The sequence below is a fragment of the Nelumbo nucifera genome, chromosome 1, assembly GCF_055504915.1.
Source record: "Nelumbo nucifera cultivar China Antique chromosome 1, China Antique-T2T, whole genome shotgun sequence".
In the NCBI taxonomy this organism is placed as follows: domain Eukaryota; kingdom Viridiplantae; phylum Streptophyta; class Magnoliopsida; order Proteales; family Nelumbonaceae; genus Nelumbo; species Nelumbo nucifera.
The window spans coordinates 91,430,047-91,454,128 of NC_142649.1; the positions used below are offsets into that span (position 1 = coordinate 91,430,047).

General features: G+C 41.1%; 1 protein-coding gene across 1 annotated transcript; it reads right to left on the minus strand.

Moving 5' to 3' along the window:
• Positions 1-12,198: 12,198 nt before the first annotated feature.
• On the minus strand, positions 12,199-14,611 carry LOC148803549 (uncharacterized). The gene is made up of 4 exons (XM_088896757.1): positions 13,976-14,611; positions 13,304-13,761; positions 12,857-13,227; positions 12,199-12,782 (listed from the first exon to the last, which is right to left on the minus strand). The coding sequence occupies exons 3-4, from the start codon at positions 13,220-13,222 to the stop codon at positions 12,447-12,449; spliced, it is 702 nt and encodes a 233-aa protein (XP_088752883.1). The 5' UTR covers positions 13,223-13,227; positions 13,304-13,761; positions 13,976-14,611; the 3' UTR covers positions 12,199-12,446.
• Between the last annotated feature and the right edge of the window lie 9,471 nt (positions 14,612-24,082).

Sequence of the window (24,082 nt, forward strand, 5' to 3'; positions counted from 1 at the left end):
TGTTGTTCTGATTCTGTCCATGGCTTACTGGGTTCAAGACCTTTTTCTTGTCCACTAGAAGCTAGGTGGGTTGGGATTTTGTTATGATTGTTATATTAGAACTTGTACCTATAAAAGCTCTGTTTGGAACGAGTACAAATACAAATATGTAGAGTGTAAAATCTTGCATTTTGTATGTATTTTCATTGTGTATATTTATATTTGTACTCTTAAGGCTCAGTTTGGAGGGAATATAAATACAAATAAGTAGAGTGCAAAACCTTGTATTCTGTATGTATTTATATTGTACATATATTTGTATTTATACTCTTTTCAAAGGCTCAATTTGGAGGGAGTATAAATACAAATATATGTAGAGTGCAAAACCTTATATTTTGTATGTATTTATATTGTACATATATTTGCATTTATACTCTTTTCAAAAGGTCGATTTGGAAGAAGTACAAATACAAATATATAATGTGTAAAACCCTGTATTTTGTATTATTTTGTATGTATTTGTAGCATACATATTTGTATTTACACTCTATCCAAACTGAGCCTTAGATAATTCATTGCATATCAAATCATTTGTAAGTATAGACCTTAGAAAGATTGGAGGAATTGACAAACCAAGAAGTAGGTCTAAGAACATATTACAACCATATTTAGAAAGCAAGTGTGATGCTCTATTCCCTGCAATCGACAATGATAGAGTGTAGTCACCAAGGAACCTCCATTTGAGAGTCCAATAGGATATGAACAATCTTCTACACATCTCCTTCAAAGTAGATAAGCTCTAATTAGTTGAGATCACCTACGAGTCATCCAAATGCCTTCTCTAAATGTTTTAACTTGAGTGACTTTTGAGTCATCTAGCTCAATGTTGATAGCGCTGGTCCAAATTAGCCCCATCAACATTGGCTTCGATTGTTGGACATGGGAGTGCATGCACTACTGAATGGCTTGAGGATGATGCAAATCTTGCCAGCTGGCCAGAGAAATGGTTTTTTATTTTTTTGTTGCTTTACCTACGAGGTGCTCAATTCAATTTGAGAATGGGCTGCACTTATAACTGAAAGATTGAAATCCTTACCCTCCAATCCTTCATGACCATTTTACATCTTGCCTTCCGACAATGCTATAGCTATAGGAAAATATCACTTTTTTGCTGAAGTAGCTAATGTCATCTATTGGCTTTTCAATTCATTTGCTCCACCAAAAAGCTAACCAAATTCTGTAGACTGATTTACATCATTTCTGATAGAAAGGTTTCCACCAAACCAAATGGCTCACTGCATATGATTTATTTTCAACCTTTGATTTCAATTGAAGTCAATGGTTGTGGTTTAATATTAAATTTAGGGAAAACAAACAAAATCAAAATGACCGCACAAATTCAAGAAGCCATTGGATCCCCTCAACATGAAAGTCTTTGAACTTGACTAGATTCATAGTGAATGCTTGCTATGATGCTAACTTCATCTTTATCAAGACTGTTGGGAGATAGTAGGTGCTGAGCTTGTGGAAGTCTTTGAAGAATTTTTTAAAAGGGGTAAGTTCAATTTAGGGGCAAATGCAACTTTTATAGCATTGATCCCTAAGAAAGCATATGCAATCCGTCCAAAGGATTTTAGACCCATAAGCCTTGTAGGAAGTATGTATAAAATCATCTCTAAGGTTTTGGATGAAAGGATCAAAAGAGTCATTCCTTCTTTGATCTCTCTAAACCAAGGGGCTCTTGTTTTTGGGAAATAAATAATTGATCCGATTCTTATTGCTAATGAATGTATAGATTTTAAGAAGATGAGAAAGGAAAAATGCTTGATTTGCAAATTAGATCTAGAAAAGGCATATGACTTGGCAGACTGGGACTTTTTGCTAGAGATTTTAAGGTTGAGAGGTTTTGGAGCTAATTGGTGTAAGTGGATAAAGGGTTGTATTTCCTCCTATCATTATTCCATACTAGTCAATGGAGTAGATAGAGACTTTTTTCCAACGAGAAGGGGCCTTCGTCAAGGAGATCCTCTCTCCACTTTTCTCTTTACTCTAGTTGTAAATGTATTGAGTGTTTTGATCTTAAGAGTTGATATTACAAATCAGTTAAAAGGTTGGAGAATTGGAAGGGAAGAGCTGGTGGTGACACATTTACAATTTGCAAATAATGTTATATTTTGTGAATGGGAAAGGGAAGAACTAACTCAATTGCAAAGGCTAGTAACTCACTTTGAAAGGGTTTCTAACCTTAAGATGAATTGGGGCAAGAGTTGTGTAGTGGGATTAAACATAGAGAAAGAGAAAGTAGAAAACATTGCTAGGGTTCTGAGGTGTGAGGTAGGGAAATGGCCGATATTATACTTGGGACTACCTTGGGGGGGGGGGGGGGGGAACCCAAATTCCGATAGATTTTGGCATCCAATAGTGGAAAGATTCACAAAAAGGTTGGTAGGATCGAAAAGAAATTAGATCTCTTTAGGGGGAAGAATAACACTAATAAAGTCAACTTTGACTAATCTGCCAATCTACTATTTATCTACCTTTAGGATCCCTACCAAAGTGGTCAACCAACTAGAGAAATTAATGAGGGACTTCTTGTGGGAGACAAGGGACACAAAGAAAAATCACCTAGTGAAGTGGGAGATGGTGTCCATAAGTAGGGATAGTGGGGGTCTAGGGATAGAGAATATTAAACTAAGGAATGTTGCAATGCTGGGAAAATGGTTACGGAGATTCCCCCTAGAACAAGACAATCTATGGCAAAAGGTGATTGTGAGTATTCATGGTATGGCAGACAATGGGTGGGATGTTGGTCTTGACCCTAGGACATCTCGATATTCTCCCTAGAAAGTGATCCATGGTTTATTGTCTTCCTTTCTTCCATATATTAGGTATGATGCTTGTGCAGGAAATAAAGTGCGAGGGAAGATGTTTGGTTTAGGGAATCCTTTCTTAAAGATAGATTTCCATCTATTTATTCCCTTTCCCTTAACAAAGAGTCAACAATTTCCAATGTTCTTTGTACTGGAAATTCTTGGGACTTGGGACTATGGAGAGGGTTAAGAGAGTCTAAAATGGGATTAGTAAATGAACTCATTTCCCTTCTCAGCTTAGTATTCTTGGATCTTTCTTGTTCAGACAACAGAATTTGGTCAGTGTCATCCTCTAGATATTGTACATGTGCTTCTTTCTTCAGTGCCCTCCTTCAATCTTCTAATGCTGCAAAATTTATTCCCACAAAGAAAGTATGGTGTAACCTTGTTCCCCCGAAGATTAGGGCTTTTTGTTGGTAGTACTCCAGAAAATTAACACTTTGGATAAACTACAAAAAGAAGACCAAATTGTTGCCTTTCCCCTCATGATTGTTGTCTTTGTTTGGGCTGTGGTGAGTCAATTACACATCTATTATTGTTTTGTCCTTTTGCTTCTTTTGTTTGGAATTGGTTTTCCTCTTTGTTTGGCTGTAGGTGGACCCCACCTTCTGATGCGGCAAACCTCTTTGAACCAAGCTTCTTTAAACTACCTAAAAAAAGAGGTAGGATGATATGGAGAGCTACGAGAGTTGCTATCCTTTGGTCATTATGGGAGGAGAGAAATAGCAGAATTTTCCAAGGAAAAGAAAGGTCTAAGGAACAAGTAATTGATAACATACCCACAAAAGTCTTACATTGGCTGAAATCAACTGACTTATTTAATGATTATTTGATGGAAGACATATTTAAAGGCTAGTCGGTAGTGGCAAACCTTTCTACTGCTATGGATGTGGTTCAGCCCCAATAGATACCAGCAGCACACTAAAGGGTAAAGTTAAAATTTGATGGAAGTTCTTTGGGAATTTGGGACCCTCGGGAGTAGGGGGAGTATTCAGAGACAAGGAGGGCAGGCTAATAGCACTGTACTCTGGCCTAATAGGTAAAGATGATTCTTTAAGAGCTTAAATTATGGCATTACTCCAAGGACTGAGACTAGCCAAGCAATGGGGTTTCCAAAATTATGAAGTGGAGGGAGGTTCTAAGTTGTTAATAGGATGGCTGCAGACAAAAAGTCTGGGGGCATGGACTCCGAGATAGAAAATGAGGGAGATTTATTGTTTAGCAAGGGAAACTGGAGTAATCTTTACTTGGGCAAGGCGGTCAGCCAACAGTGTGGCTGATACTTTGGCAAAACAGGGAACTCAATGGGAAAATCTTTTTTGGGCTGTATTGTAAATTTTGGGATAAAATATGGGGTCAACACTCATGTTGTGAGTGATTGGCACTGTACTACTCCTTTACTAATTCAATGAAAGTTATTGTTTCCAATAAAAAAAGAAGGGCTAACTTCATCTCTAAATTCTTTCTTCCTTTGACCAATACCCTTTAGTTTCTTCACTGCTAACCGAGTCCCATCTGATAGCACCCCTCGGTATACTAAGCCAAACCCACCCAAATCAAGTTTAAGAGAGAAGTTATTTGTAGCCAATTGAAGATTTTTATAACTGAAGTAGATTGGCACCCCTAATAAACCCTTAAGGAAATTATCTTCTTCCGATGATTATTGGGGAATTGGTTGTAATAACTTCTTTTTTTCGATGTACCAAGACCCCAAATAAACTAGGCCAACAATAACTAGTATCGTTTCAATAGAAATGATCACAACAATTAGAATTGTTTCCCCACTATTGCTTTTTCCTTCCCCACTAGGGTTTTTCCTCTAGTTTCCATTACTTGGGGCCTTGATGTAAGATATGTACCCAATGGAGCACAGTTCCCAGGTGTGCTGCACCAACTTTGAGGTATCCTCTTTGCTGAAGTAGTTGATGCTCCATTTTGAAGAATGGAAAATAAGATTTCCCCATGGTTGTCTAGCAATGCAGCCCATGTATCTTTTGATACGTTTATGGACACATCTTTCTTTTGATAGGCTTTACAGTCCAATTTAAAAAGTAAAATTGATTGGAAATATGCATAAATGCTACTAATAAATACATATTTACATACTTACAATATATACATACATACATATATGGAAAGATACATTTTTTTCTTGTGTGAAGAGTGTGTCAGAATTTTAAAGGGACTAAAGATCTATTTGCTAAAGGCATTCATTGTGATATACCTGTGCTCTTTGTACTTGATGAGACTGCAATGCATTTGTTCTGTTTTTTGTCCAAATTTGTGGACCATTTAAATCTCTCGTCCTTGAGGTATCACTATGATAGAAAATTGGTTCTCCAACTTAGATTATATTTTGTTTTTTTATTAAAAATTTAAGAGACAAGTAGTATACTATTTGGTGACAATGATAATTTTTGTTGTTTTAGGTGAAGGAGACCCCCCAAGTAACTTGTTGGGCAGCTAAAGCATTGGTAGCTTTGAAAGAGGTATTAAAACTATAGATACTTCTAATATTTATCTGTTTATTTTTTTATGATGTTGCATGCGGTGATCATAGTAATATTATTCAGTGAAAATGTCATGTTAAGTATTTATGCTCTATAATTATCAACATACACTTGTTAGCATTTAAAAAAAAAGGCAAGAACTGAATTAATAAATCCCATTAACCCAGTGAGTAAGGACGTCATTCCCATATATAGCCTCCTTATCATCTAGTACAGTTCTTCACTTTTTTTGCCATGTAGACCTACTAAGAAAAGGCAAAAGAGTCTTTAAATGGACTTATGGACTACTCACAGAGAACACATGCTAGTTATATTCAAATCTTGATTCTGTCTTAACCAATTTCCTAGGAATAGATGACAGATCCCAAGTTTTAGCAGAGTTTACAGGTACTTAACAGCAGAGAAGAGTTTGTGGCACTGTGCTATTAGCTCTTCAAACATCAAGTTGGTTGAGAGATTTGTGGCAGAATTCAATTTGGATAATTCCTTATTTAATCAGAAACAAAGAAAACAAAGTTCAGAACCAAGAGTCCTTGTTAATTAGATTATTGACGTAAACATGAGCCAACTTCTGTTCTCTCCCACTCTGTCTCTTCTCATTTTTACTTGTCCTCTCTTCTTGCATAATGCAAAAGCAAAACCTGAATAGGGTCTTGCCTTAATCGAACAAACCTGCAAAGAATACTCAAAGTCCCTAGATGAACCAAAGGAGTCCTACAAATTCTATCCTACTGCTCTACAATCTGTTCTACAGAGCAACACCTCCAACTTCAAAGGACTAGGTTTGATTTCCACAAGGCTTAGGGCATATGTAAAGAAGCTTCTCAAGGAAAAAAGTTCAATAATGACTGCATAGAATAATACTCAGATGCACTTTTTTTGATAATTGAAAATTAACTCATTAATCAAAGAAATAACAGAATCCTTTGTAACAAAATGAAAGTCCAGATGAGATAGTGTAGTGTGTAGTCAGTAAGTTGTTCTCTTGGGTGTTGCCAACCCAGAATACAAGCACTTGAATGTTCCCCTTCTGCTCAGGGCCCAATTTATTTGGTGTCTATACTAAGTTGATTTCTGAACTGGCCCTCTTTGGACAGTCCTTTGTTGTATCTTCTTTCAATTTTAATTAAGTTACCTTACCTTTACAAAAAAAAAAAAAAAAAAGCAAAAAACAAAGTAATCAAAGGACAGATCTGTTACAAATAAGCCTAGAGAGAGGCTTGAGGTGTAGTCATTGTGACTTTTATTTAAGATCTATGAGGAAGAAAGCAGTCATTGTTGTTGTTGTAAGATGAGACTAATTACAAACTAACAGATTTAATTGGGTTACTATTCAGTTAGAAATAGAAATGACCAACATTAAAGCTTAGCATTTCATATCTTCGTCCTGAAGTACAAATAAGCCTCACTCTTCATTTGCTTAGGGAGAGGCTCAAGGTGCAGCCTTAAGAAAAAAAAAAACAGAATTATTTGAAAATACAAATAACCCACTATAAGAGAGATTAAACAATTACAGAATAGAATGATATTGTAGAAAAGCTGGTTGATTTCGCTCTTTGGTTTGTTTATATACTAATGACTGGCAATTTATTGCTATCTCATTTAATATTGGTTGGTTTTGTGTCTTTCTCTAGGTGAGCATTTACTGAGTTAATTCATGAGTTGTTTGTCAGTGATGATAGAGATGTGATTAGTGAAAATATAGTGATTAGGGTATTTCTTTGCTCTTCTATAGCTATCAACTAATGTATTTTATATTCTTTTCTTTGCTTCATTATTAAAGAATAGTCATCTATAGCTTAAGTGGGATCCATTTAATGGTGGATCCATTTAAAAAAGTCATCTCCTCTAGCTATTACAGATCTCTGTTATCCATCGATTGAATTAGTTGAAGCTCTAGTAGAATGTACGCAGACCTGAACGTAGATTTCACCCATTTTGATTGATAGCTGTTTGAAGTGTACATTTGAATGCCCATTTTGATTGATTACCATTCTAACTTGAGACTTAACAGTTTTGAAGGGTACCTCATTGTTGTATGATGTGTTTATTTTTAAGTATTTTAAGTTTTGTATCCCAAAGAAACACCTTTTAAATTTAGGTTAATTAATCAAATTGAATTTTAATCATTCATTCATAGGTGGGAATTTTAATCATTCATTCATAGGTGGGAACTATATTATTATTATTATTATTATTATTATTATTATTATTATTATTATTATTATTATTATTATTATTATTATTGCACAACAACGGGCCCGCAACCCGAGCTCCAAGGAAAAGAATCCCAAGCTCCCCCCCCCCCCACCTCCAATGAACCTACAGCCCGAGTTCCGAGCTAGAGAGTTCCAAGCTCCCCAAGTTGGAACCTGAGCTCTCCTCTCAAATCTCCCCAAGTCGGAACCCGAACTGCCCACTCGGAGGCAGTTCGGACCACACTTCTATCCGAGCTCAAGACTTCACTTCACCCACCACTTCGGCTCCAAAGTGTCCTGGCTGAACAACTGTACCTGACGCCCAGGAGGCCCGTACATGGGGGCGGCGTCTCTAACTGACTAAGGGTCTGACACATGACAGTCACCATCCAACGGCCACCTGCCACCACCGTCTCAGACGGACAGCGGCGGCACTGGCGGTTGGCAGTGGAGGTTATGACACCCAAGCTGGCAATTGGCAGGAGAAATGACCCCCGATCTGGCAGAGGAAGTGACCCGATCTGTTAGAGGAAGTGGCCCGATCTGGCAGAGGAAGTGACCCGATCTGTTAGAGGAAGTGGCCCGATCTGGCAAAGGTAATGATACCCGAACTGACAGGGGTTTGGAAGTAAGTATGCAAGGTGACTATAAAGGCCCCCATCTCATAAGGGAAAAGGGTATGTGATATTTTGTGCTTTCTAGTCTTGAAATCCATTGTTTCCTCTTGCCTTCTCAAGAGAACTAACTTGAGCTTCGGAGTGTCCCAACCGGGTTCCTCCTCGGAAGTCTCCAGTTCCTTCCTTGTTTCAGGCAACTTCAGCTCTGTCGGAGGCGAGATAACCGGCGACTAGGACTTGACCAGATCGCGCATCATCATTTGGCACCATCTGTGGGAAAGGCCAAGGTAACCAGCGACCTCAAACTGGAGCAACTTATGGAACAGAATGAGGAGCGAGCTGCACCAACAGAGGAAATTGTTCCCATCTCTGTCTCGACAGAAGACCCCGCCAGATTACTTCAAGTCGGAGCATCCCTGGAAGAACCCCTACGATCCGAACTGGTATGCTTCTTACTCAGTAACTTAGATGTTTTCACTTGGTCCGCGGCAAAAATGCCCGGCATAGACCTTATGCTCATAACTCACAAGCTCAATACTAACCCTGTAGTCAGACCCATTAGATAGAAGAAACGCAACTTAGCCCCAAAACGTTGGAGGGCGGTCGATGAGGAGGTCGAGAAGCTCCTCGCAGCAGACTTCATAAGGGAAGTTCATTACCCGAGCTGGGTAGCTAACCCAGTTCTGGTAAAAAAGGCAAATGGCAAGTGGCATGTGCGTCGACTACACCGACCTGAACCGAGCTTGCCCGAAAGATTGCTTCCCCCTCCCCAGGATCGACCACCTAGTGGACGCGACCTCGGGACACGAGTTGCTAAGCTTCTTGGATGCCTACTCGGGCTACAACCAAATCAGGATGGACCCATCCGACGAGGAAAAAACCACCTTCATAACCGAGTTCGGCCTGAACTACTACAAGGTTATGCCCTTCGGACTGAAACATGCTGGGGCGACCTTTCAAAGGCTCGTGAATAAGCTGTTTCAGCCCTTAATTGGCACGAAGATAGAATGTTATGTAGACGACATGGTCGTCAAGACACAGTTTTCGCATGAATTAATACAAGACTTGCATTCCATCTTTCAAATTCTGCGCCAATTTAGCATGAAACTAAACCCAAAAAAGTGTGTCTTCGGTGTCACCTCGGGTAAGTTCCTAGGGTACATCGTCAACCGGCGCGGTATTGAGGCCAACTTGGACAAAATAAAGGCCATCCTAGATATGAGACCACCCCGAAAAGTTAAAGAGGTTCAGAGGCTAAATGGCAGGATTGCCGCTCTGAGTCGTTTCATGTCTAAGTCAGCAGACCGTTGCCTGCCCTTCTTCAAGGCAATAAAAGGCAAAGGGTTCGAGTGGAACCCGAACTGCCAGCTCACATTTGACGAGCTCAAGAAATACATCGCCAGCATCCCGGTGTTGACCAGGCCCGAAGAGGGCGATGTTTTAGAACTGTACCTCTCGGCAAGCAACGAAGTGGTCAGTTTGGTACTAATAAAGGAAGCAGATCGGGTCCAACGACCCATCTACTATGTTAGTAAGATATTGCAGGGAGCAGAAACAAGATATCCATAGATAGAAAAGCTAGCCTATGCGCTGGTCATTGCGGCCCGCAAACTCCGCCCGTATTTCCAAGCTCATACCATCATCGTCCTCACCGACAAACCCTTGAGGCAAGTATTACTCAGGCCCGAGGTCTCTGGACGATTGACGAAATAGGCCATCGAACTTAGTGAGTACGATCTCCAGTACAAGCCTCGAACCGCTATTGGCAAATTTTGTTGCAGAATGCACGTTTAGTTCCGAGGTCCCTAGCCCGGTTGAGCACGAGGCTCCCTGTTCGGGTGAGCTCGGTGCTCCCAGGCCGATTGAGTCCGAGCCCCGTGAGGTCACACCCAGTTTGGTATCTCTCCTGGTTAGGCCGAGCGCGAACTGCGATGAAGAGCCTTGGATCCTTCACGTAGATGGCTCCTCAAATCAGCAGGGCAGCGGAGCCGGTGTAGTTCTTTGCGGTCCGAGTGGCACAAAACTGGAGTACGCGCTACGCTTCGAGTTCGTGGCATCCAACAATGAGGCGGAATACGAGGCGTTGATAGCAGGGCTAGCTCTAGCGCAAGAGGTAAAGACAAAACACATAGTTATCTGCAGCAATTCCCAGCTCATAGTCAACCAAGTTACAGGGGAATACGAAGCCCGCGAGCCAGCTATGATCGCCTACTTGGCAAAGGTAAAAGAGGCACTGCTTAGCTTCCAGTCACACTTCATCAAGCAAATCCCGAGGTCAGAGAACACTGAGGCCGACACCCTGTCCCGGCTAACCAGCACCAGTGACAACATCATGAGAACTGTGTACATAGAGAGTTACTTCGGCCTAGCATTCTCTAGGGGGCAGAGGAGGTCGCTCCTGTCGCCCAAGCATAACCGAGCTGGATTGATCCACTCGCGAGCTTCCTGCTACATGGAACCCTCCCCGCAGAATGCAACGCCGCCAGGAGGGTAGAGCGCCAGGCAGCCAAGTACATCATGATAGACGGACGGCTGTACCGAAGATCCTACATGATCCCCTACCTGCGCTGCTTGCGACCTCCCGAAGCCGAGCTCGTACTCTGCGACATTCATGAAGGCCTATGTGGCGGACACCTGGGGTGCAAGGCCGTCGCTCAGAAGGCACTACGATAGGGGTACTATTGGCCAACAATGAAAGCAGACGCCGTCGGGCTAATCAGGAAGTGCGAGAAGTGTCAAAAGCATGCCAATATTCACCATCAGCCTGTCGCCGACCTCAAATACCTCACCAGCCCATGGCCCTTCGCACAATGGGGTATCGACCTACTCGGGCCATTACCGCCAGCAACAAGAGGAAGGAAGTTCCTAGTAGTGGCTGTAGACTACTTCAACAAGTGGGTTGAAGCTGAAACTCTCATAACCATCACAGCTCGAAATGTCCAGAACTTCTTCTAGAAGAACATAGTGTGCCGCTTCGGGCTACCTCGAGTGCTGATCTCCGACAATGGCAAGCAGTTCGAAGACATCAAATTTCAAAAGTGGTGCCAAGGCATGGGGATCCGACAAAACTTCACGTCGGTTGAGCACCCACAAGCAAACGGTCAGGTAGCAGTCACGAACAGAGCTATCCTCCATGAACTAAAAGCCAGGCTAGACCGAGCTAAAGGGTTATGGGCAGATGAGCCACCCAGCGTCCTATGGGCATACCGAACTACAGAGAAGACCGCCACTAGAGAAACTCTCTTCAACCTCACCTATGGTGCAGAGGCAATCATCCCAGTCGAAATCGAAATCCCCTCACTTCGGTTGGAAGCATACAGCGACAATACTAATAACAACGAGCTACGTACCAACCTCGACCTACTTGACGAGGTGAGGGACCTCGCATACATCAGAACTGCAGCGTACCAGAAAAGGGTAGATCAGTACTACAACGCCAAAGTCAAGAAACGAAACTTTCGTGTCGGCGACCTGATCCTCCGCAAGATCATGGTACCTGAGCCCGGCGTTGGCAAACTCGAGCCGAACTGGGAAGGACCCTACCGAGTAAAGAGAATACTCGGGGGAGCATACGAGCTCGAGACCTAGGAAGGTAAACAGATACCCCGGGCATGGAACATCGTCAACTTAAGACGATTTTACCTATAAATTATCAAACTAAGCAGGCCATGAAGCCACTACCAGAAGGGCCAGAATGCCGAACTAACAAAGAACTCAGCACCCTAAGGCCCAGAATGCCGAGCTAACAAAGACCTCGGCACCCTAAGGCCCAGAATGCCGAGCTAACAAGGACCTCGGCACCCTAAGGCCCAGAATGCCGAGCTAAAGATGACCTCGGCACCGTAAGCTCAGTGCATAGCCCAGGGCCTAGTTCAGCCTATGTTAACTAACCTGGGCGGAGAACAGATTGGGCACATAGCCTTACTATGTTAACTCGCCTCGGGGATTAAGTCTAAGCAGTTCGGGCACATAGTCACATCGGCAAAAGAAGAATATTTGCACAACACTTGAACGGAAAAAGCACTTCATTTCTAAATGTTCGCTTTACAGTATATAAAAAAAAAGGAAGAAGCAAAACAAAAACACAGAACGAGCTCACAAGCCCGAAGGTACATCTTCCTCGCCTTCAGAAGGGACTTCGATAATACCCGAAGGCCCCGCTTCGTCTTCAGAATCCGGATCGTCATCTGTTGCGGCAGCCATCTCTTGAGTAATGCGCGAAGTGGTTATGGCGCTGATATCGAGCTCGGGGTACGTGTTCCTTATCATCCATCAGCTCAGCTTGAAACTCCTTATGTACGAACCCACCATCATGTCGTCAAAGCGCGGCGAAGCGATGTAATCCTCGACGGCTTTCACCCTCGCCTCCTCAACGGCCTGAGAGAAGATCTGAGTCTTCTCCCTGATATCTTCCTGGAGGTACTCAACCTGATGCTCCAGGTCCAACTTCAGGTCCACCATGTGCCTCACCACCATTCCTAAGGCCTTTGTGTCCCTCCGAGACCTCGACAACTCAGCTCGCGCAGCACGGGAAGCCACTTCGGCAGCTTGTGCTCGCTTCAAGCCCCTCTCCGCCTGGATTGCCAAAGCGTGAATAGAAGAGTTCACCTGCCAGAACGAGGACAAATCAGCTCCGTAAAAAAAAAAAAAAAAAAAAAAAAAAAAAAACTACTCCGACTTACCACCATGGCGTGAGTTGCAGCTCGAGCACCTATGAGATTGGTAGGGAGATCGGCCCACTGCGCGACCTCCTCAGGACAAGTGGCGGCCTTGCTTTTTCGGAGAGCGTAGTCCGGCGTCAGCACGCTCCCAATACCATCGTGGCTCCCCGAGCCTGAAGGCCCAGCCCAGGTATAGGTAGTGTCGGCATAGGGAGCCTCTGCCGCTTCCTGGACTGGAGGGGGCACCTTGGGCTCCCCAGGAGGCTCCATCCTCGGTGCCTCGGGCTCCGCCACCCGGGAATGATCGGCACGAACTCGCTTAGCAGCTCGCTTCCTCCGTTTCATGCCACTGAACAGACTCGCACCTCGAGTCTTCTCGGCCTCCATTGCACCTGCAAAAAGTAGCTCGGCGTCAAAAAACGAACAAAAACAGAAACAGAAGTACCTTTATCTGAGCAAGAAACCTACCCAAACTCAGACCGGGCTGAATGAGTTTATCCTCCACCAGATAAGCTTTGCATTTTAGCTCAAGCCGGACCCAATCCCGAAGGCTTCTTGGTGTAGTACATACAGTCTTTGGGATGTAAAGTAGTAGTCATGGATAAACCTCAATAATGGATCTGAAACCAAGAACAGCTTTTATCTTGTAGTGAGAGAAACGAGCTTCCATGAATATTTTCTTCCATTCTTGAAGTTTTTGTTCTGTGCGCTCACAGCCCCCTAATTAACATCACCATCATAATTATGTCAAGGAAAAGCTGGTTTGAAGCCAACTTGTCATCTCCATTAATTCTGATGATCACCATCCACAACCATGTCCAGAATAATCACTTTCCCACCATGTTCTGTTCTTTTGGAGGAATTGCTTCTTTGCACCGTTTCAGTATTCTCACGCACTTCTCTTCGCTCCAATTATGTAGTATCCACTGCCATCATATATAGTTCAAGTATTATTAATAAAAGCTACTCATCAGATTTATGCAAACTAACCCGGCCGGAAAACCGAACCAGGTTGCTAGATTATTATATTTAGACTCCTTTAGTTTCTTCTTCTTGGATATATAAAAACTATACATTGTCAAATATATATATATATGAAAATAGATTATTACATCTCACTCTCAACACAGGACGACTCACCAACTCGTCCTTCAAACACATCGTGTTAGTGTTCATCTCTTGCTACAGTACCTCCATCACCACTCACGGCTTCCAAGCCCAAACCTAACGGTGCCTTCCGAGTCACACGACCACCATTTTTAAGCTTCCGAGTCCAAACCTGACAGTGCCTCCCTCTACAATAGTACCTTTTAAGTCCACACAACCACTGTTACTCGGCTTCCGAGTCCAAACCAATTGATATCGCCCCAGAATCCCTGCCCAATTAATCCTACAATTGCTCAGCTTCTAAGCTGAATCTCCTCATTTCTCTCCATAAAGAACATAGTCACAAATTTATTCAGCAATGACGGAAACACGTTGGGGAGAAGCAGTGACATTCCCTACTCCGATGGAATCTCCGGATTAGGGAGAAGCACCAAGATTCAGATTTCTGTAGTTTTTCTCACCTATAGGAACGACGGAAACACCAGGGGAGAAGCATCAACATCCTCTGCTTCGATGGAATCTCCGGATTGGGGATAAACACCGACGTTCAGATTTCTGTGGTTTTTCTCACTGTTACGCCCAAGCGGTAACTATAGTAATGATGGAAACACGTGGGGAGAAGCACTGGCATCCTCTGCTTCAATGGAATCTCCGGATTAGGTTTGGGCCTTAAAGTGACACCTTTTATTTAACTATATAGCTCATATGCCACCTCATGTTATGGTGAGGTGAGGTGTCCTTGTCTCAAGTTCCAACTCATCCATTTGGGTCCCATGAAATAAGGCCCTTTTGTTTTTTTCTATCCCACATTCCCACTGATGCTCTTCACTCTCCAGGCGGTCATTTGACAATTAATTCCTTTGCTGGGTCAACTTAACAAATTAAGTTTTGTTCTATCAACCTGTGTTTCAACCTTACAAATTCCATAACGCTGGATGGTTGGACTGTAACCAGAAACACTGTTGTTTCTAATAGATGACCTGTGTTCGTAAAACCGAATGGATAGAACCATTTGAATCGTCTCACAATAGCAAAATAGTTTTAGGATCCAGTTAGAATTGGAATGGGAATGGAAGTAAGAATTGAATGGGATTTTATTTTTAGGACAAGAATAGAGTGGGGAATGCCATTTCAGTAGGAATAGGAATTAAAATGAGATTTTGATTCCGCCCAATTAAATAATTGAAATCGGAATAGCCCATTCTAATTCCGATTTTTGACCCATGGGGCCTTAATTTGTTTGAAAAAACAAATCACAACTTGTTTCTAAACCTAACAAGAAAACATTTTCACAGGGCTGATGTGGGTTTTCATTGGCCACGTCATACGTGTACCATAACTTAGTATTAGCTTTAAATCTCCAAAGAGTATTATTATTGGGCTCATTACAGATAAAATCACAAAGTATTTAAAACGAACTCACAATTAAGAGAATTCAATAGCAACAAAAAAAAAATCCAAATAAAGATAACTAAATAAAAACAAACACCGTTAAGAATACAAAAGATTTATATATTTCCACCTTATCACCTACCTCCACTAGAGGGACAAAAATCATTGTTCACCATGGTTCCTGATGTGCAATTGAACCTTACTGTTAACAAATACACAACTGTTTCATTCGTCTATTTTTTAACACACAATAGATTCTATCATGCAAAGAGAGACAAATTTAAGAGAGCAGAGGGATGTTGTATATGGATGCAACTTGGGCCAGTCGGACCAGGTCTTGGGCCAATGGATCAAACCATCCTACGCCCAATGCTAAGATCGGAGAAGATCAAGGCCTAAGTTTGACAACCCAAGCCCAGTCTTATCTAAACCCAACAAAACTTGTGCTAGGCTAGGGTCAGGCTCGTGCAGGGTCGGCCAAGCTTGGGCTTGCACACGCAAACTATAAATATATCTGGAGTCTAAATGATAGTGTTAATAAATACAAAAGGTTGGGCGGATTCAATTTGGGTTGGGCCAAATTTGATTGAGTTCAGATAAGGCTATCAGGCCCAAGCTCAGCCTCAACCCAAACAACTTAAGCCCAATCCATGCAAAAGCTCAGATTAAACCCACCTATATTACAGCCCCAAGCCACGGTAAAGCCCGCGATGCTGTTATAAGCCCACCTTTTTGCCACCAATGCGTTCACAACTGTTCCGTTTTACCAACTTGCCACATCAGAAAGAAAGTAAAACCCTATTTAATTACTCTAGTGGGTCCTTATGTGATGCACGGGAAAAAGATGTTAGGGTTTATTGGACTTAAAATTGATTGTTCTATGGGACTACACAACCCAGGATTAGGGATGGCAATTTTCCCCATCCCCACCAAGTACCTGGCCTCCCCGAGGAGATGGAAACTTCCTTAGCGGGGTTAGGATGGGGAAGAAATTATTACAATATATATGTATATATAATATTATTTATATTATATATCAAAATATATTTAAAATAATATTTTCATTTTTAGTTTTTTTATTTATTTTAATTAAACATCATTCTGAAAACAAACTTTTAATTAAAAAATTTGGGAATTCAGGTCCCTAGTGGGGAATCTGTCTACATCGGGGACCGAGGATGTAGGCTAAATTTTTCCCCGACGGGGATCGGCATCAAAGATGGGGATTAATTAAAACTCGAGGTAGGGACAAAGAGAATGACCCCTGGCCCAAACCCATCCATTACCATTCCCACTTCAGGGGTCATTCCCCAAACCCATAACACCCCTAAAACCCATAATTATAATTCCAATAATTATGGTAATTATGAATGTAGTATCCAATACTTACGGAAATTATTGAAATTTTCCAATTATTTATATGAATAATTGGAAGTTTTATAATTTAACATTCACTTAATTAAATTTCCAAAATCATTAATTTTTAGTAATTAAATTATCAAAATCACTAATTATTGCTCAAAAATTATAGTAAATATCAAAATTATTGAAAATATAAAAAATAATTATATATGTAATTAATTTTCCACTAAAAAAACTTAATTATTATATGATAGTATCATTAAATATTAATAAATTGACCAAAATTACTAAAAGTGTAAAAAATGAATTTATATTTATTGAAATAAATTGACTAATGAAAATTTATCAATAATTTTTAATTATTAAATATGTATTTATTAATATTTTAATTAATTATTATTTAGTAATTATTAAATTACCAAAATTAATAATTTTTAGTAATTGATTTTCCAATTTACCAAAATTACAAAAAAATATATAGTTTAGGTGTTGATATTTACTAAAATAATATCAGTAATTATTAAAAATATCAAAAATATTTCACAAATTAATTTAACCAAAATATCAAAAATACCAAAATTATGAATGCTTGTAGATATGGAGACATTATCTGGTGGGAACGAAGTTTGTAGTTCAAACAAGCAATGTAGTAGTGACCTATTTTACTACACAAAAGAAACTTACCCCAAAGTAGGCTCGGTGGCAAGAGTTCCTTGTTGAGTTCGATGTGACCTTTGAACATAAGTTAGGGTGGCACAACAAGTTACAGATGCTCTTAGTACGAAAATTGTAAGTGAGATGGTGGCGGCAATCAGTGCAGTGGAGACTAATTTCCTTCCCCAGATCAATGTGAAAACCCAACATGACCCTATCAAACAGAAGTTGTTGTAGCAGGTCCAAAAGGGCACTTTGTACCCAGTACTAGAGGGTTGCGGCGAGAGTTGATAAAAGAAACTCATGATACTTTGTGGGATAAACATCTAGGTCGAGAGAGAAACCTTGGCCTTATTGACCAAGTTATATTATTAGCCAAAGATGGAAGAAAATGAGGAAATGTATGTGGAGACTTCCTCGGTATGTTAATAAGACAAGACAAAGAAAGAAGACTCCAGGCCTGTTAGAGCCCTTGCACATCCCTGGCCAACCCTAGCAAAGCCTATCTATGGACTTCAATACAAGTTTTCCAAAGGTCTAGGGATTTACATTAGTGATGGTTATGGTAGATCGTTTCTCTAAGTTTTCTACATTCACCCCAACTCCACATGCCTGCATAGTAGACATGGCAGTTCAACTCTTCTTCAGACACATTGTGAAATATTGGGGAGCTCATGAATACATAGTTAGTGATTGGGATACTTGATTCACTAGGTGGTTTTGGACAACACTATTCCGATTGTTGGGGTCTGAATTGAAGTTCTCTACAAGCAATCATCTGCAAACAAATGATCATACTCAATGGGTGAATGCCTTGTTGAAGGAGTATTTGCGCCATTTTGTGATAGGCAATTTAGGGAATTGGGTGGACCTATTGGATCTAGCATAATTCTATTACAACTTGTGCATGCGGGCATATTGGTCGCGGGCATGCAAGCAAGCAGGCGTGTCGTGCCATAAATTGGCCATAGGCACACAGGTGAACAAACATGACACTAACTTGACACAACATTGATGAGTGCGTCAAAGACAAGGACATGTGACTTGTCCCTTTGGTGTAGTCTATGTGTGAAGTGCTGATGATGGGCAACCACATCGAAAGTATGATTTTTCAGCTACCTTGATGTTTCTGTTTGGTAGAGTACCAAAAGCTTAAGGTACTCTTTAGAGGGGGTGTGGAATCTCTCATGGGAAGCACCAATGATAAGTTTTGGGTGTCCATGTGGCCATGCCCCAAGGCTGGGTGGGGCAAATTGCAACAAGGACATGGGTGTACGGGTGACCAAGGCATTGGGCACATACACTTAAGCGACAAGGCAAACTTGGATGCTTATACTATCAGATGAGTGTGCATGAGGGTAGGCTTTAGGGGTTCAACCAAGGGCATCAACAAGTGGGAGCAAGACATGCCTTTGGTATGGTCATGAGCAAGCTTTCAAGCAAGTTTAGAGCTAGACGGGTACATGAGCAGACTACAAGTGTTCAGGCCACATTACATGTGTGGGTTGTTATGACACGAACTAGGCAGTTGCTAGTAGCTGTTGGGCATCAGAGAGTGGGAGCAAGATGCACCTTTGGTTGTGGGCAAGCTGGGAGATAAACGAGTACGTTAATTGACCACAGTGTTCGGGTCGTATATACATCACGTATGTGGGCTATTGTGACACAGACTAGGTAGTTGCTACTAGCTGTTGTCCGAATAAGAATGTTGAGCGGTTATGGACCATTGGCTAGGGGGTTACTATAGAGCATAACACATGGCGGCTCGAAAATAGGTTAGGCGGCCAACTTGGATGATTACTTAGTATGCATAGCTCCAGACTTAGGCTCGGGCCATGTGTTTTTTAGGGATTTGTTGTATTGTTGCTTTCTATAGGCTCAGCATTGTATGTTTAGCCTATTTACAGGGCCTAGCCAAGATGTTGGGGGCATCCTTGGGCGTGAGCACTTCCTCTAATAGTGAAATAATAAAATGTTAGGGTGGTAGCCCTTTGATAACCTCTTGTGTACATTGTGTTCCTTTCTATTCATTCTTTGTTGCTTGGTTGACCAAGGTAGGCGCTTAGTGCCACACGAGGGCTTAATAAAAGAGAAAAAGATACTCTTGCAATAGTTGGTATCAATGCTTGGGTTCGGCTCTACCTTCATAAATGGCAAAGAATGTTGAAAGGATAGTCGGAGATTCAAAAGTACCGTGTTGCTCAGTTAGAAACATTATGGAAAATATGACTTCTAAAGAAGACCATGAGGCATTGGCAGGTCGGTTGTAGTCCATGGATGAGAGGTACAAGATGTTGATAAGTTGGGTGGAAGCGATGGAAAAAGAGTTGGTTCACCTTCATCAACTGGTGCATTTTGCCCCCTCATCTTCAAAGAACACCACAAAAGTATAAGTCCCTGAACAAAAACCTTTCAATGATACAAGAAATGCCAAAGACCTTGAGAATTTCCTTTGTGACAGAGCAATACTTTAAGGCTTGCCATGCTCCTAAGAATGACTTAGTGCCATTAACACCAAAATTTGCTGGAGAACCCAAATAAATGATGATTCTAAGGCGAGTAGGCCTAAGATTGAGACTTGGGAAATGTTGAAGGAATTATATGACCAATTTCTCCATAGCAATGTCTCTTGGATGGCCAAAGACTTGCTCAAGAAATTGAAACACACTAGCACTATAAGAGACTACGTGAAGCAATTCTCCTCACTACTTATGGACATCAAGAGGATGTTCGAGGAGGACAAATTGTTTAATTTCATGTTAGGATTACAGCAATAGGCTCTAGCTGAGCTATGAAGACAAACTATAAAGGATTTGCCATCAACCATATCTATTGCTAAAGGGCTAATTGATAACAAGCTCTCTAACTCTAACCTAGAAGGAAAGCAGAAGAAGGCCAAGACTCATAAATTCAACAAGGGCAAGAAAACTGAATGCAAGAAAAAGAAAGGTGATAAGGCTAAAGCCAAGAACAAAAATCAGTCCCATTACGCTTCAAAGAAATCTATAGGAGAGGATTACTTTCTATGTGGAGGACCGCATCGTGTCAAGAGTTGCCCCAAGAAGGAAAAGATGAGTGCTCTAGTTTCGGAGGTTGATAGCAGTTCAAGCACTAAACCTTCTACTCGAGTGAATCCCTTGCAATTCAATAGGAGGTACCCATGCAAAATGATTAATGTATGTAAGTGCTTATGTGAATGGTCACCCCATGTTGGGTATGTTAGACATAGGGGCGACTCATAATTTCGTTGTTGAAATTCGTGTTGGGAAGTTGGGACTGACATTGATGAGGATTGATAGTCATATCAAGGCTATGAACTCAAAGGCCAAGCCTATCATGGGCACGATCGTAAATGTGGACTTACAAATTGGACCCTATCGAGGCAAGTGCTATTTCTTGGTAGTGCCCCTAGGTGACTTTGATTTTATTCTTAGAAATAACTCTTTAGTGATGTCAAGAGTGGTGGTGATGCCACATTTGGGTAGGTTACTGATGATGGTGATACCTAACCATGTTTTGTTACTCATACAATGCCTAATGCTCAAACAGGCAAGAGAAAATGCCTAAAGTTTGTCTACCATGCAAGTGAAAGATGTCTTGTAGAAGAGACAAAAGACTTACCTAATGGCCCTGGTGCAAGTAAAGTTAGATTTGACTATAGAAATTGATGATTCATTGGCTGAGTTGCTAAAAGAATTTGACGATATGATGCCAGCAGAACTTCTATAGGAACTACCACCTCGATGGGAGATTGACCATTGTATCGAATTATTGCTAGGAGCGAAGCCCCCTACTCATGCTCCTTATCACGTGGAACCCTCAGAGTTGGAGGAACTTTAGTGGCAATTGGATGAATTGCTGACATTTGGCCACATCCAGCCCTCTAAAGCCTCTTATGGTGCACCTGTGCTCTACCAGAAGAAAGACAAGTCGATAAGGATTTGGTGGACTACCATTCATTGAGTAAGGTTACCATAAAGAACAAGTACCCCATTCCATTAGTGCCGGACCTCTTCAACTCACTAAGTCAAACAATCTACTTCACCAAAATTAAATGTGCTATGGATATTGGCAAGTCCTCATTAAGGCAAGAAACAAGCCAAAAACAACTATGATCACCTGTTATGGGTTATATGAGTTCCTTGTAATGTCATTTGGGCTTACTAATGCCCTAGCTATTTTTTGTAATTTAATGAATGATGTATTTATGACTATTCTAACTCTTTTATGATGGTGTTTCTGGACGATATTATTGTATATAGCCCAACCTTGGAAGACCATTTAGTCCATCTTAGGAATGTGCTAAGTAAACTAAGAGAAAATTAGTTGTATGTAAAAATGGAAAAATGTGATTTTTCTCATAAGGAAGTTATGTTCCTCAAGCATTGGGCTAGTAAGGATCAGGTGCGTATGGATGAGTACAAAATACAGGCTATTGTGGAGTGGCCAACCCCTACAAAGATGACCGAGTTTTGGTCATTTCTAGGAGTTTCCAACTATTATTGTAAGTTCATTTAAAGATTACTCAAAGAAAGTAGTTGTGCTCATGGATTTTCTCAAGAACAAACCATGGCATTGGTCTATAGAATGCTAACATTCTTTTGATCGATTGAAGGAAACAATCACATTAGAACCTATTTTGAAGTTACCAGAGTTCATTGTACCCTTCAAGGTACATACTGATGTCTTTGACCATGCTATTAGTGGTGTTTTAGTACAGGAGGAACACCTTATTGTCTATGAGAGTAGGATGCTGGATGCTACAAAACAGAAGGATTAAACTCGTGAAAAAGAAATTATTACCATCATCATTGTTGGTGGATATGGAGACATTATCTGTTGGGAACCAAGTTTGTGGTTCGGACAGATGTGGTAGTGATCTATTTCACTACACAGAATAAGCCTACCACGAAGCGGGCTCAGTGGCAAGAGTTCTTTGTTAAGTTTAATGTGACCTTTGAACATAAGCTAGGGCAACACAATCAGGTTGCAAATGCTCTTAGTAGGAAGATTGTAGGCAAGATGGTAGTGGAGACTGATTCTTTCACCAGATCAAGCTAGAAACCCAACATGACCCTATCACATAGAAGTTGTTCCAGTAGGTCCAAGAGAGAACAATGTGGAGATTCTAGATAGAAGATAGGGTATTGTATATTAAAGGAGGTCGTGTATATGTACTAAGTATTGGTGGGTTATTGTGTGAGTTGATGAAAGAAACTCATGACACTATTGGGTTGGACATCGAGGTTAAGAGAGAACATTGGCCCTATTGACCAAGTTCTATTATTGGCCAAAGATGGAAGCATATGCGGAACTATATGTGAGTACTTGCTTGGTATGTTAGTAGGACAAGGCGGAGAGAAAGAAGACTCCAAGCCTATTATAGCCATTACCCATCCTTGATCAGCCCTAGCAAAGCCTATCTATGGACTTCATTACGAGCTTTCCCAAGGTGCAGGGCCTTACATCAGTAATGGTCACAGTAGACCATTTCACTAAGTATGTCATATTCATCCCGACTCAAGTTGAGATACAACATCTCAACTCTTCTTCAAACACATTGTAAAATATTAGGGAGTTCCTAAAGATATAGTCATTGATCAGGATGCTCGATTCATTAGGCCATTTTGGACAGCATTGTTCGGATTGTTGGGGTCTGAACTCAAGTTCTCTACAAGCAATCATCTACAAACAGATGGTCAGACAGAAGGGGTGAATGCCTAGTTGGAGGAGTATATGCACCACTTTGTGACAACCAATCAGGGGAACTAGGTGGATGTGTTGGACCTGATGTAGTTTTTCTACAACTTACAATAGAGCTCATCAACAGGTATGAGTCCTTTTGAATTGGCTACAGGACATCAACCACAAACCCCTCATGGGGTGGCAAAGCAACTTTCTAAGGGGAGGTGCCTTGCAGTCCATCGGTTTTCCAGGAACAAACAAGAGTTATTGGATGAGGCCAAAGATAATTTGGCTAAAGTGATGAAGCGAATGAAGAAGTGGGTAGACCAGTACTAGCAGCCCGTGGAGTTCTAAGATGGGGACCAAGTCTTGCTAAAGTTAACACCTTCGATATGGAAGAAGATCAGTAGCAAGACAGTACATAGAGGTTTGATACCTAGGTATGATGAGTGATTTATAGGATGAAGCTTCTAAATAGGCTAAAGATCCACCCAACATTCCTTGTTAGTTTTTTAGAGAAGTTCCACCCTAACTTGCTGAACCAGTCAAGGTAGGCACAAAGGCGAGCTCCCTTGGTGATCATCAAGTAGTTCGAGAATGAAGTGAAAAAGATACTGGACCACAAAACTCTCGGACAAACCAAGAAGAAGCAAAGGGCATAGTACTTTATAAAGTGAAAGGGACTTCTAGTGGATGAGGCTACTTGGGAATGGGACATGACCTTGTAGCAAATTGAAAAATAGATCCATGAGTACTTGTAGTCAATTCCGACAAGGATTTTGGGTTCTTCTAGTGGGGGTGGTTTGTCAGCTCCATAGGCATCTAGCAAAGCTTTGTAGGCACATGCCACTAACAAGCTTGATTTAGTAAGGGCATATCCGATCCAATCCGTTAAGAAAATCCAACTAATTCAAATCTGATAAGGATCTGTCTGATTTTCAAAAGCATGATTCAAATTCGAATTTGAATGTATTATCAGATATCCGATTCGAATCCAATTCAATTAGAATTATATTTATATTATGTAATATAAATAATATATAATAT